This window comes from Coenobita brevimanus, chromosome 74 (assembly GCF_032717465.1).
Source record: "Coenobita brevimanus isolate Jiangsu-jjx chromosome 74, ASM3271746v2, whole genome shotgun sequence".
NCBI lineage: Eukaryota > Metazoa > Arthropoda > Malacostraca > Decapoda > Coenobitidae > Coenobita > Coenobita brevimanus.
In genome coordinates this window covers 3,070,509-3,085,405 of record NC_137027.1, presented here as the reverse complement: position 1 = coordinate 3,085,405, position 14,897 = coordinate 3,070,509, and the positions used below count along the sequence as shown (strand labels likewise).

The 14,897-nt window shown below is 42.9% G+C and overlaps 1 protein-coding gene across 1 annotated transcript; it reads right to left on the bottom strand.

Moving 5' to 3' along the window:
* Positions 1–4,017: 4,017 nt before the first annotated feature.
* On the bottom strand, positions 4,018–12,917 carry LOC145407659 (DNA-directed primase/polymerase protein-like). Its single transcript, XM_080278530.1, has 2 exons — positions 12,644–12,917; positions 4,018–5,897 (listed from the first exon to the last, which is right to left on the bottom strand). The coding sequence occupies exons 1-2, from the start codon at positions 12,915–12,917 to the stop codon at positions 4,018–4,020; spliced, it is 2,154 nt and encodes a 717-aa protein (XP_080134656.1).
* Positions 12,918–14,897: the final 1,980 nt, after the last annotated feature.

The window sequence follows — 14,897 nt, the reverse complement described above, 5'->3', positions numbered from 1 at the left end:
ACAACGTGAAAAAGACATCACTAACATTTAAGGAGACCTTTTAATTTTATTCTTACTTCTAGCATTTGATTTTGCTCATCTTGGGACAGACCTCACACTTGAATGCCTTGAATTTGCTTTTATTAGCCCTTTCACTATCAGGAGGCTGTCTTAAGCTAAACAACTGTAGCAAGAATAAAGTAAAAGTGGTGTTGTCATTTTGGAAGGGTTGAATCTACATATGAAGGTTCAATATTCCTCTATCTTATCATCACATGCTTTAAGTACTGTATTAAAAAAAGTATATAGACTACATGCATAAGATAGTCTTAATTGTATACAATTTTCACGCTATGAATGCATCAGTACTTTTTTAAAATTATGTACTTCATACAAATTACAGTACTGTATATAAACTTTGCAATATAAAAAATATATAATTATTTTTGTGCTACAAATTAATGACTCTGTTAACAAAATAATATATTTGTTTTACATATAAGCACATGAAGCTCCAGTATTTGGACGACAACCTGATTGGCACCAAAATTTCAAAATAAAACTGTGAAACTTGGAAACTACTACAACTCCTGAACAAATAATGCTTGCCTGATCATTCTGGTACCAAAATGTAACCTTGGTAATGGCCTTCATAATGCCACACATGATTTGAAAATACAGTATAACTTCATATTCAACTGTTGATGATGTTCTTTTTTCCCTGTAGACTGGGAAAAATGCTAATGTCATGTTCAGGAGATTATAGGATTATAATCTGCAAAATAATAACAATCACATTCCTTCAGCATAATTTTGACCGTGGTGACACTTAGCAAGTTGTGGTCTGCAGAGCTTCACAGTATGTACAATATCAAAAAGAATGTGGATACTGTACATGATATCCATGTATTTACAAATCCTACACTTCATACACAAACAACTTAATAAACTCTTCTGGCATTATTAAATAAAGAGAGCTTTAAGCATCATTAATACAGTATTTAGTTAGACTTCATCTGTGGTATCAACTGCTAATGCAATTAGTGGAATTTAAGCAACAGTTATAATCAGTGGGGTTGACAGATGCTCTGATGAAGATTGCTCAGTGGCCTTGACTCTTCACTCCTATGACATTTTCTGCTCTAATCTTGCCACCCTCAGACCAATGATATTCAGCTCAGGAAAGACCTCATGTGGTGAAAGGTTAATGAAGCCAGTACAGTATCTAACCCCTCCAACTCAGTGAACTCTCCTAAGCTGAATAAAATCATTTGGATAGTTTTTTTTTTTTTTTTTTTTTTTTTAATTGAAGAGGAGTCAAGCCATGTGTGGGAGAAGTGTTGGTAGTAACTCCATTTTATGGGATGTCTGTGTAAGTGATGGGTTTATAGAAAATAAAGCAGAATGAGTGATACGGGTGACTGAAAGGCATAACTGCTGTTGCATAAGTGTCTGATGTAAAGGAAACCAAGCTTCTCAGATGCAACCAAGGTTCGAAAAACTGTCATGTGGGTGGCTCTTGAGTGTGTTAAAGAGTTCTGCTATTTGGGTGACCTTCCTATAGGAAGTGGCACAAGAAGTGGCCTGTTGTAACATATGTTGCTCTAAACACCTTCAATTCAGTGACATACTTTTTATTGTGTTCTTGCTACTAATAACTTCATTCAGTTTAGATGAGATGACCTGAGTTGGAGGAGTTAGATGAAGTCTCCATTAATCCCTTAACTACAAGACATCTCCTATAAGCTGAATAAAATCATCTAGTAATAGGATGAGTAAAATTTAAAATACATCACTGTACTGAAGGGGTAAGCTTGTCAGTGAGTTCTGATAGTCGGATTATTGTAGAAAGAGATACAGAAGTAAGCTCGATGGAAAGACCTTAATAAAACAGTCGTATGACAGCAAGAATAACTTTAAAAATATGCCATCTGTGCAATGCAGTTAACAGTGGTACCATACTGAAAATATTAAGCAATATGAAAAATAAAATTTTTTTCATGTTACAAAAAAAGTCTGTAGACTGGTAATCTAACATCTGCATGCAAAATTACAAAATATGAAGGTGCTTGTAAATTTCATGAAGTAATTATTTGTGGATATGGTGGCAATTAAGGCCTTTCAATAATTCCTTGCTACCTATACAGTAAACTCTCAATCATCCGTCGTTGCAATATCCGGCCCAACGCAATATCCACCACTGCAGGCTCAGCTGCACTAAAGCAATATCAGGCAAAATTATGCAACATGCGGTGCCGAAACGGGACATAACCGGCAGTTCTATGCGATATCTGACATAGAGGTGTATCAACCGGCTAGCAAGTTGTAGCCAACTGGTGCTGTATTACTGTTTTGTATCATTATTTTATTGTATTTTATGCTTAGTTTTCATTTTTTAACCCATCATGTCTGGGGGTTGTTTTCACCACCCAAAGGTGTTTTTTTTAATCACCTTTATTTATGCCAAAATTTCTCAGCTAAAACTATATAATAGTATATTATAATATAATGCTATAATCATAATAATAATAATACAATAACAATAATACTACAAAACACTAGATCATGTATACATGACCCCTGGACAGCCCAAGAAAGACATGTACATCATAGATGTCACCTGGACGGGATGGGTTAATCATGGGAAAGTTTTTAGAATAGAGGGTTGAGACGGAGAGTAACACAACATCTGGCTCGATGTCGAATGTTGAGCCAATGGGGGGTACTATACTATATCCAGCATTTCATGCCATTCGGCATAGGGCGTGGCTGAATTACAAACAGATAATTAAGAGTTTACTATTTATTGTACAGTAAATCATAATCTAAAGTTGTGGACACAGATCTTGAGCCATTTTCAATTCACTGCAATTCCACAGCAAAACTGTGAACATGATTTACCAATGATGCAATGTTTGGAAGCCAACAAAATATTCAGAATTTGTACTGTGAAGTTTCATATTTGTTCAGCGTAATGGTGAAGTGATATTCTTTGCCACTACTGTACATTCGATGAGGTATTTAGAAGTGAAGGGAGACAAATTAAAAAATATGAGTGGGATGAAGAGTCTCTCACCCCCTTTATTTCAATACTGAAATCTCCCTTTATTGCATACTAATGCTTGTCTGTCTTGTACTCCTGAATGCCTCATATACTGTTAACCCCATCAGTAGGATTTAACATTATTTTTGCTGCTGCCAGATAAGCTGACACAACTTGCAGACTGAAGAGTTTGCATACAACCTTCATTAACACTTTCAGTTTGGTGACATACTGTATTTCATTGGTTTCTTCCTCCCTCAGGAAATTTTATTTAGCTTGGTAGAACCCTTCTGTAGTGGAGTGGTAAGTGAAGGCTATTTCTAACCTCTCCAGTTTAAAAAGTCTCTCCGAAGCTGAATAAAACTATCTAGAGATTGCAAAAGGAAATTTGAAGTATACCTTTGGACTGACCCATTCAGTTCTGTACAATGACATCTTTAACTCCTTCACTCTGATGAAATAACTTCCATTTTGCTCTTGCTCCCTTCAAATAATTTTGCTCAGCTTAGGAGTGACTTTTTGACCATCAGGGGTTAGATACAGTCTTCATTAACTCATTTCATTCGAGGGATCTTTCTTAAGTTGTACAAGAGCGTCCTGAGGTAGAAACTATGGACTATAAAATTATGTCACCCTATTAAAGGGCTTCAAGTCCATCCCTGCTTCCACCAAAGTTTTTTATTCAGCTCAAGAATGAAAGCTCATACTGAAGTGGTAAAGTGTATCTTTAATTTGCACTTCACACTTTTTTTTTTTTTTTTTTTTTTTAAATCTTATTGAACCCCTTTAATCTACGTCTTCTTCAAGGTAATTCCTGTTACCTCTAGATAATTTACTGAAGTCAGGAAAAACCTCTTATATGGAATAGATGACTGAAATCTACATTTAACTCCTCCAGTTTGTAGTCTCTCCTAAGTTGAATAAAATTGGAGGGTAACAAGATTAAACAATAAATGAATGTACAGTAGTGAAGAGCTGTGGTAGAATAAGTATGATTATCTAACCCACTCCACTTCCCAATCTTCCTTGGCATGTTGACTCTCGACCACCACCACAGCTGCCACCAACTCTTTATCATGATCTGGTTCTCCAAATGACATGTCAAACGCTTCACCACCATCCATCGGCATTTCTGAGCATTCATAAACCTCTTCCAATCCTTGCGACCTCAATCTTTGGTCATGAATAGATGAAGAAGAAGATACTTGTGAGAGTCTGTCCCATGGATTGCTACTGCTTGTCCTTTGTGAGCTGTCATGTGAACTGCTTTGTGAGCTTTGTGATCCCCACATTTGGTCATGAGAGGACAAAGAAGATAACTGTGAAAGCCTGTCCCATGGATTGCTACTGGTTGTCCTCTGAGAGCTGTCTTGTGAGCTGCTTTGTGATCCCAAGGTACTGCAGGAGGAACTAAAGGAGCGATCCAGGCGGTCCCACTTTTCTATTGCCTTTGTTGCATTCACAAGTTCCTGGTCTGTCACTCCACTTAACATTTCTGCTTCTCTCATCAACCAGTCTTCACTGCTGTTGGATACATCAATCTTGCTTGCTGATTGCTCATCATTCTCACTAGCTGGTTGCTCATCATTCTTGCTTGTTGGCTGTGCACTGTTCTCACTTGTTGGTTGCTCATCCTTCACACTTGTTAGCCGCTCATCTTTCTCACTTGTCAGTTGCCCATCCTTCTCACCTGTCAGCTGATTATCCTTCTTGTCAGTCAGTTGTTCATCCACCTCACCTGTTGGCTGCTCATCCTTCCCCTTACTAGAGATGTCTTCCCCTGTGGCAGAGGTGTCCCAGCAGTCCTCCTCTGTTAAGCTGTGCCAGAAAGCCACGTCTTTTGGTAGAGGTTTTGGGTCAGACCTGAATCCATAGCAATCAGGATCATGGCACTTTTGATAATAGGTAGCATTCCTGAGATCCACCACATACATGATGCCATTGCTATGATGGGGTCTTCCAATGTTATGGCAGAAGCGGTTGTGCGCAATTTCATAAACTATTACAGCCCCATGGGAGAAGTAATACCATCTGCGAACACTACCTGGACTTACAATTCTCTCTATAAAGTTATCAGTTTCTGGATATGGGGAGTGTCCACGACCTTCAAGGTCGTGATTAGGTGACACAAAGTTGCCACTGACACCTCTACGTCGCTTCACCCTGGGAGATACCTCTTCATATGTGAGGATTTCACATTTTTCATCCACAAGAGTTACAAGAGAGTCCAAGAAAATACATTTCTCCCTATCTTCCCCTGCATGATAGGAAGGATAATACTGATTCTCACTGGATACAGTTAAAGGGGTTTGCTTACCATGCTTAGTTGACAGGTACAGTCTGAAGTTCCTGTTTTTTGAGTAGACTCCTTCATCACAAAAGAGTAACCTATTACCCTTGGAATCAAATACAAACAGACTGGCAATATCATTCTGTTCAATTCCAGGAATATCAATCTGTGCTTTCCCTTCATCGAAAGCTCTGATTTTGTCACACATCATTGCAACAAAATGTCCAACATTAATATTATCTATAAAAGCAACATTAGGCACATTAAATATTAAATGCCTACTGAATTTTGTTTTGGAGGAACTACACAGATCTAAGACATCTGCCCTACTGCATCTTGCATTAAATTCTTGCAGCAGGAAGAAACAAACAACAGCAATGAAGGTGTCAACCATCACAGAGCCATTACTCTGTGGGTTTTGAACATGGAGAAACTCCAGATCAAAGTAGAGTTTACATACGGCACCCTCTTGTATAACTTCATAAGAGCAGCGATGATCTGGCTGGCGTTCTGTCTGTCGCTGCCACATCTGAAGAGGATGCGTCACCACAAACCTCCTCTGACCACTATCACCAACTGCCTCACCTGGAAAAATATTATGAGTCCTCATTATGTTATCTTTTAATTTTTTCTCTGTTAAGCATATACAGGCATACCCCGGTTTAATGATCTAACTGTTTAGGTAAAACCCCATCATTAGGCGGGGTATATATCACATACCGGGGTACTTTTAACATGTACAGCATTTCAATGTGGACCATTTACCAGCCTTGGGTTTCTCTCCAAACCAACTCCAAAACCCACCCAGATGAGCCCCAAAACAGGTTTAAGGGCAATCTAAATGGCCTAACAGCTGTCAAGGAGGCTAACCTAAGCCTAACATCTGTAATTAACTCAATAAAAGCAACAAATAAAGCCTGAAAATCATAAGGAATAGGTTAGAATATATCAAACACCTCTCATCACCTACTCCTTGTATGTCCATGTCTGGTCCTGGTCATCATCCTGCCTATCCCCCCCCCCCCAAGGCTAGGGGACATGTGGTGCTCCCCAACACTCAATCATCCTCTTCGAAATCCTCAAACCCGATCTCCAGAGGAGGGTCAGAGAGGGGTGGCGATGGAGTGCGATGCGATACTCAGGTGGAGGCGATGGAGTGTGATGCGATGACTCAGGCGGAGGCAATGGGGTACGATACTCTGACTCAGGTGGTGGCGATGAGGTGCGATGCAATGGCTTTGGGGGTGGCAATGGAGTGCAACATGATGACAGAGGAGGTGGTGAGGGAGACAGCTGCAATGACCTGTGAGATGGTGAGGGAGACAGCTGTGATGAATGATAAGGTAGCGAAGGAGTCAGTTGTGGTGGCTCATGTCGTGGCGAGGGAGACAGAGACAGTGGCCAAGGTGGTGTGGGAGCTGGAGGCCGGGACAAGGAAGGCAGCGATGGAGTGGCAGAGTGCCTTAGTGGAGACACAGGTGACAAGAGAGACAGGGATCGGCTGGAGGTTAGGCCCAGCACAATGGGCCGAGCACGTCCTCGGCGGGAGGTGTCCTTTGGTGTTTCTCTGCTGGTTGAAGGTTGGGGAGAAGCTCTGCTGGTTGAAGGCTGGGGAGATGCTCTGCTCATCGAAGGCTGGGGAGATCCTGTGTGACTTGCTGGCATGGTGGGGACCTGCTTGAAGAAGGCTGTGATCGTAGTCTGCCTGGCCGCCCTTTTCTTCTCCTCCAGCATCGTCCTGTAGACTTTCATCCCCTCCTTGAGCTGATAAGCTGTGTCCCTGTTTCGTCCTGGGAGGGGGTCGTGTGTCTGCATAAGGTCAATTATCTTGTCCAGCTTAGCTTCGTTAGCATCTCCTTCAGGATTTTGATGTTCACAGCTCGAACCTCAGGCACAACCTCCTCCTCCTCTGCCTCCTGGTGTGCCCGATGGATCTCCATACTGAGGAGCTCCTCGTTGCTGAGCTCCTCCCTGTGGCTCTCAAGAACCTCCTCCACGTCATTCTTGTCGAACTCCCCAAAGCCTGCCTCGTGTGACAATTTGACTATGTCCTGCTGCACACACTAGACAGGTGGAGCTTGCATGCCCTCGGGGAAGCTGGTGAAGGAGTGCACGCACTCTGGCCACAGCTTCTGCCACACACCATTCATCGTCGCCTGGCTAACCTCCTCCCATGCTGCAGTTATATTCTCTAGGGCGTGGCGTATGTTGTAGCTCTTCCAAAACTGCAGCACTGTTGTCCTGTCATCGCTGTCACATGCCCTTACCAACTGCTGCATTGTGTAGAGAAGGTAATAAGCCTTAAAGGCTGCGATTACCCCCTGGTACATCAGCTGCAACGAAGATGTGGTGTTGGCGGCAGGAACACCACCTCAATACCTGTATTGCCAGCCCATTCCTTCATCGCGGGAGGGTGGCTAGGCGCGTTGTTCACCACCACGAGAAATCTGTTCGCCAAATTTTCATGCGATGCATATCTCTTCAACAGGCGAGAGAAGTATGAGTGGAAATATGACGAACAGGTATCCGAAGTCAGCCAGGCCTTCTTGTTCGACTTCCAGATAACCCCACGCTTCTCCTTAACATACCCCACCAGAGCCCTGTGGTTCTCAGAGTGGCTGACTAAGAGTGGCTTCAACTTGTCGCCCTCAGCATTGTCCCCCACCAGGAGTGTCAACCGGTCCTTTGAGGCCTTTAATCCTGGCACAGACCTTTCCTTCATTGCAAGATATGACTTGGAGGTCATTCTCTTCCAGAAGAGCCCAGTCTCATCAAAATCCAAGACCTGCTTCGCACTGTAGCCACCCTCCGCGATGATGCGTTTCAGTTTGTCAGGAAACGCTGCCGCCACCACCGTATCTGTACTCACCACCTCACTGTACATCTTCACATGGTGGAGGTTTGCTCGTCTTCAACCAGTCAAACCACCCATGGCTTGCCTTAAAGGTCTCATTTTCATCTACATCCCGCCTGACCTTTATTTCGTCCCAAAGCAAGAGAGCTTTACTGAATATTACTGCCTGGCTCATGGGTGCCTCGTACCGGTTCTGATCTTCCACCCATGTGTGAAGCATCCGCTCCAGCTCCTCCATCGCAGGCTCTTGCTGGCAGGTGATACGTGAGGCAGATAGAGTTGCAACCTCCCAAGCAGCAGCCTTAATGGCCTCCTTCTTCTTGATGATGGTGGAGACAGTCGACTGGGCCGGGTGGAAAGCCAATGTGACTGCAAACGCACCTTCACCTTTGTCGTGGCGCTGAAGAATTTCCAATTTGACCTCTAGTGACACAGTCTTATGCACACGCTTTGTGGGAACATCACCAGCACCACCACTAGCAGGCCACTTACCACCATGACTAGGGCCTCCACTAGCACTACCACTAGCCCCACCATGTGCAGCACCCTTACCAGACATTATCACACTTATTCGGGCCAAAAATCACAATATCACACTTCACACACGATTAGTATCACTGCTCTACTCGTGGCACTGCTCAAACACAGTTACGATGCACTACGATAGCAGCTTGCGTAATGGTGGTGGTGCAACACGATGCGTGGTGGGTGAGCATAAGGGAGATTCTCACTCTGAGATGGCTGGTGTGAGAAGAGCGATATGAGTGAGAGCGGGGTGAACGATGGGCATGAGGCCTGCGTGAGCATTTCTGCACATCCTGGAAGGCGCGCTGGGTCAGCTGGCCGCGGGAACGTGCGCAATTCAATATTTCGGCCCATCGTCTGTGGGTGCGACATTGGAGGGCCCATCGTTAAACCAGGGCTGTGCCATCGGGTAGTGAGGCGTGCTGATATTTGTACCCCTATCGCATCTAGGGGTATCGTACATCGGGGTATTACTGTACAAAAGAACTGTCATACAAATTTTACCTATAAACTGATCAGCCATTTTCCACAAAGGTATAAATTTTACCTATAAAACTGATCAGCCATTTTCCATAAAGGTACAAATTTTACCTACAAAACTGATAAGGCATTTTCCACAAAGTTACAAAATTAACTGCAGCCTGTTATCTCCAGATATTTTCATTTAGCTAAGAAGAAATTTTTCAAAATATAGGCATTAGATACTGACTTCACTGATCCCTTCATTATGAGCGATCCTTTTTTAGCTAGATAATATAGCCTGGAAGTGGCAAGGTATGTATAAAATAAAAAGACATCATCATATTGCTGTCGTGACCCCAGCTTCATCAGGACACGAACCCAGTGAACTAGAGTCTGAAGTTCTTCTGTAGGCTACCATCTGCAGTACTGCAGTGGGCAATGGTGCTGCCTGGTTATAATTATGCCATCACATGAAGGTGTCCCTCTCCAGCCTTGAACTGACAGGGTTAAAGACAGGCAAGGCACCTGCCTTTAACCTTGATGCATTAGTCCGGAACCTGAACCATGTACTCTAATGTAATCACTGACAGTGACTTTACATTCCAGTTACATTACTAACCTCCATGGAGTGAACTAGTTTGCAAAAATCAAGATATTTAAATACTGTACTGTGGTTGGTGGGGGCACTCACCATCCACTCACTCAATGTAGTGCCGCTCTTGGATGCTTGCCCTTTCCTCTCTTCCTTCCTTCTTTCCATCCTTCCTTTGGCTTTCTTTCCTACATTCTTTCCTCTTCCTTTTGTCTATGGGAGACTCTACACTAAGTGACATGCCAAATGGCTTCTGTACACTAGGAAACCATTTACTATGCTGGGTGGTAACCATATAACCAAATTATGGCGCCTGGTGGTTTAGTGAGCAATTACGGTGTTCCAATCAGACTGAGCCTGTGCAGGTTTATATCCAAGGGGTGGCTAGGGTTTATTGCTCATGTAATGCCACTCAGGGATAAGTGAGGCTAGTCACTCTCAACTTACATGCCAGGACTAACTTGCCTAGCCCCAGGCTCCTATGCTCCTCATGGGGCAACACTGGATTAGATGATGATGATGACAATACTGTACAGTACCATACAGAATCAACAAATACTAGTATGTTCCAAGATCACAGTGGACTCTTAACTCCTTGACTGCAATGACATATAGCTTACTACTGCTACCGGGACCTCCAGATAATAATATGTAACTTAAGATGGGCTTTTAGTGCTGAAAGGGTTAGTGAGGAAGATACACTATGTGAATACCTGGAGTTTGAAGAAAATCTCTCCTAAACAGAGTATAATTTGAAGATAGTAAGAACAATATTTAAAAAGGACTTGGACTGAGGTGGTTAGCTCCTTCAGTCTCATGCCACAATTTATACTTTTTTCTTGCTACCTCCTGGCAATTTATTTACCTCACAACAGAGTTTTCAAACTGGAGGTGTTATGTACATTAAAGCCATCATTAACTTTTTCAGTATTAGAGATCCTTCCTAATCTGACTAAAATTGCCTGGATGTCACAAAAAGTAAACGACTATACAGTCAGTATGTTTTTACCTTGTGGAACTGGGCCACCCCTATTACCTGCATACCAAGTCATGGTTGCATGAAATTTAAGCCTTCATTAATTTTACAGTACTAGAAATCCTTCCAAATCTGAATAAAATTGCCTGGATGTCACAAAACAAAGTAAACTACTATACAGACAGTCAGTCTGTTTTTACCTTGTGGAACTGGGCCACCCCTATAACCTGTATACAGTACTGAGTCATGGTTGCATAAAATTTGAACTTTAGTTATGAGGCAAGAATCAATATCCATGGTTAATTGTCTTTGTTTTTGAAGGCTCCAACATATGCTTGCATGTGTCAGCCTTGGTCATCTAATGGCAGCTCTCCATGCTACTCGATCTCTGGCAGCTTCCCTATTTAGTCCCTAAACTCAAAGGTCGCACTCAATGACCTCATCCCAGGTCTTTTTCAGTCTACCTCCCACTATCCTACCCCCAACATTAAGACTTCTCACTTTCAGCACCCAATTATTGTTCCCCATCCTCTCCACAAGCCCAAATCACCTCAATTTACCTCTCCTCATCACAACACCAATACACTCCAGCCCCATCCTACCACTCAACTATTCCATCGTAAGCCTAGCTTTCCCAGGCTTTGCACTCAAGGATACACAGGACATCCACCTGTTCACTGCCATTTCTGTACATTTGAGCCTGCAAATCTTCTCTTCCTTTACTGCCCAGGTCTCACTACCATACAGCATTACACTCCTAACATGCCACATGCAAAGACCCCATAGCATAGAAGGAAAGCTCTCTCAATGTCAAGAGAGGCAACAGCTCCCTGAACTTCTTCCAACCACTTCTCACTCTAGCCACAGAGCTAGCTCCTGCTTACCGGTACCTCCTGCACATAACAAGTCTCCCAAATAACAAAACTCTTCCACACACTCAAGATACCAGCAAGTTCAATCTTTTCACTCCTGGCAACATCCACATGCTCTCCCCGACACACCGAACACATGAACTCAGCATTATCTCGCAGTCTACCTCTAATACCACTACATCTCTTATGCACCCACTCATCACAAACATTGCACAAGATGGAATTACTTCCCACACCCTAAATCACACATGGCCACTCTCCCTCTTCTTTGATAGTACCGGCCCCAGCCCTAGATACCATCACTTTTGTTTAATCTGCATTTACTTTTATGCCCTTATGCCCCACACCATCTCTCCACTTCCTAAATCTTTCCTCCGTTTCCTTTCATCCTCTGCAACCAACACCAAATCATCAGCATACATCTCCCACGAGAGTCCATTTCTGAAGTCACATGAGAGGGCTTCAAGAACCATGATAAACAACAGAGGGCTCAAGACTGACCCATGATGCACACCAACATTCATGGTAAACTCATCACTCAAATCTTCATTCACCCTTACCTGGGTGTGAGCACCCACATGCATGGCAATAACAGCCCTAACCAGCCACTCCTCAATCCCAAGCTTTCTCATTGCTCACCTCGTCACCTCTCTAAGGACTCTGTCAAAGGCTTTCTTCAAATCAACAAAAACAAAGTACAGTTCCCTTTTCTTTCCTATATATTTTCCCTGAAGCTGTCGAACAATGAATATTCAAATCAACCCTATCTGACAATATATGGCCATCAGTCATGTCTGTTTTTACCCTGTGGAACTGGCCACCCCTATAACCTGCATACTAAGTCATGGTTGCATGAAATTTGATGAGCTTCAGTTATAAGGCAGAAATCAATATCCATGGTTAATATTCACATCAACCTTATCTGACAATATCTGGCCATCAGTTGAGCTGAAAGCAATTAGGGAGCTTTGCCAGGTAAGAAAAAATACACTTTAATACATTACTAGCTTGAAGGGGTTAAATCTTTGCAAACATGCACTGAAAACTTACCTTCAAATGCGAATACTATTAGTCCCTGACCCTGTGTCTGAGCAAACTCTATGGCCTGAGCCTGGCGAGGGAACACCTTCCATGTGGCGGGAGGTCCCAGGAGTCCAGTCAAGAACTCCCGGGGAGGAGGGTTGAGCTTCATGTGTCTGAAGCCATCAAGCACATTGGTCAGCCTCTGTTGTGTCCTTGGCACCTTGTGTGGTCCCTCTCTGCCATAAAACCCAACCACACTAAATGTGGACGTAGCATCTTCTGAATCACTGGTCTGGTCCATGGTTGGCATATGGTGGAATAATGAGCTCCATCACAATCTCTTCAATGCACTTTCCCTTTAATCTGTTGGAAAAAAAAAATATATATATATATATATACAGTACAGTATTTTAGTGATCAGTACCAACTGTAGTTAAACATGCAAGTGCAACTTCTTTACAGCAAACACTGAAATGAGCAACTTGTCCAATCTGATTCTCAAAGCTGGGAAGACTGCAAGCAATAATCCCCTCAGTATGATTATTTTATTCTTGCTACCTTTAAATGGCTTTAATTGGCTTATGAGAAGCATCAGATAGCAGAAAGACTAGATATGAACTACATTAACCCCTTTCAATTAAAGTCCATTCCAAAGTCAAAATTGTCTAGAAGTAGCATGACTGAAAACGAAATAGACATCGTGGTCAAGGGATCAACGGTACAGTACTGTACTAGATACCAGTATATCTACTGGTAAACAGCTATACAGTATATACCATACCATACATAGTACAGTACTCTGTACTGGTATACAAGGTAACACACACACTATGTGCTGTATGTATATGTGTGGGTAAAGTTGAAAGTTGGAATACAAATGTGGGCAATTGTGTGTGTGTATGCGCCAACGCAAGATTGTGCTAGCAGAGTGAGAGAAGAGTTCTGGACAAATGTGGAAGTGTGCATGGAAAAGTTTGGAAGGAATGAGAGAGTGTTTTCGATCGGTGATATGAATGGTAAAGTAGGGAATGTGAAGGTGGATGGAATAGTTGGTGAGTGGGGTGTGCCTGCTGCGATAGATGAGAATGGCATTGCGTTAGTGGACATTTGTGTTGGGAGAGGGTTGGTGATAGCCAATACCCTCTTCAGGCATAAAATGATCCACAGGTATACATGGCAAGTGATGAGAAGGGTGGGTGGTGAACTGAATGAAAGGAGGCAATGATTGATTATGCGTGTGTGGATGAAAGGATGCGAAGATGTGTAATGGATGCAAGAGCTTATAGAGGTTGGGGGAGTGGACTTTCTGACCACTACTTGGTGGTGGCCAGAATTAGGATTCAAGTAAGATGAAGGAATAGAAGAAGGGAAAGACGAGAGGAAGGAGTAGTTGCAAGGAGAGTGGAAAGGTTACAAGAGGGTGAGAAAAAGGCAGAGTATAAGAGAGAAGTGGAGGAACGATTGGGCAAATATGAATTGGAGCAGATGGGGGACGTGGAAGGTGTGTGCAGGATATTTACAGAAGAAATATGTGCAGCATGTGATGTGGTGTGTTGGAGGAAGAGAAGATGGAGGGGGGTTCAAGGAACAGCGTGGTGGACTGAAGAGGTGAGACAGGCTGTGGCACAAGAGAAGAAAGCATATAATGAATGGATGAAAAATAGGGACGTGGAAGAAGTTGAGAGGCGGAAGAGAGCGTTATATGTAGAAAGAAAGATGGAGGTGAAAAGATTAGTAAGAGAGAGTAAGAAGAGAGTGGATGAGGAATTTGGAAGGAATTTGAGTGTAAAGTGGAGGGACTGTAAGAAAATGTTCTGGAAAGAGGTGAAGAGAGTAAGACAGGGTGGGAGTGAGGTTAACAGGGGAGTGAAAGATAAAAATGGTAGATTACTAGTGGAGAAGGGAGAAAGAGTGAGCAGATGGAGAGAACACTTTAACGAATTGCTGAACATACAGGATGGAAGTAATGCGAGTATAAGTGGCTGGGGAATGGCTGGGAGAAGGAGGGAGATGAGAAGACAGGAAGAAATCAGTAGGACAGAAGTTGTAGAAGCAATGAAGAAAGTTAAATTGGGGAAAGCCCCAGGAATTGATGGAATGTGTGGTGAAATGGTGAAGCATGGGCGAGAGATAGTAGAATGGATGTGGAAGATGTGCAGATTGGCCTGGGAGGAAGGTAGAGGCCAGGAGGATTGGAAGTCAGGTATAATTCTATGGCTGAGTGCAAGAAGGGCCAATGTCAAAAAATGAGGTTTTGAGGAAAACGCATTTAAAAGTTTGC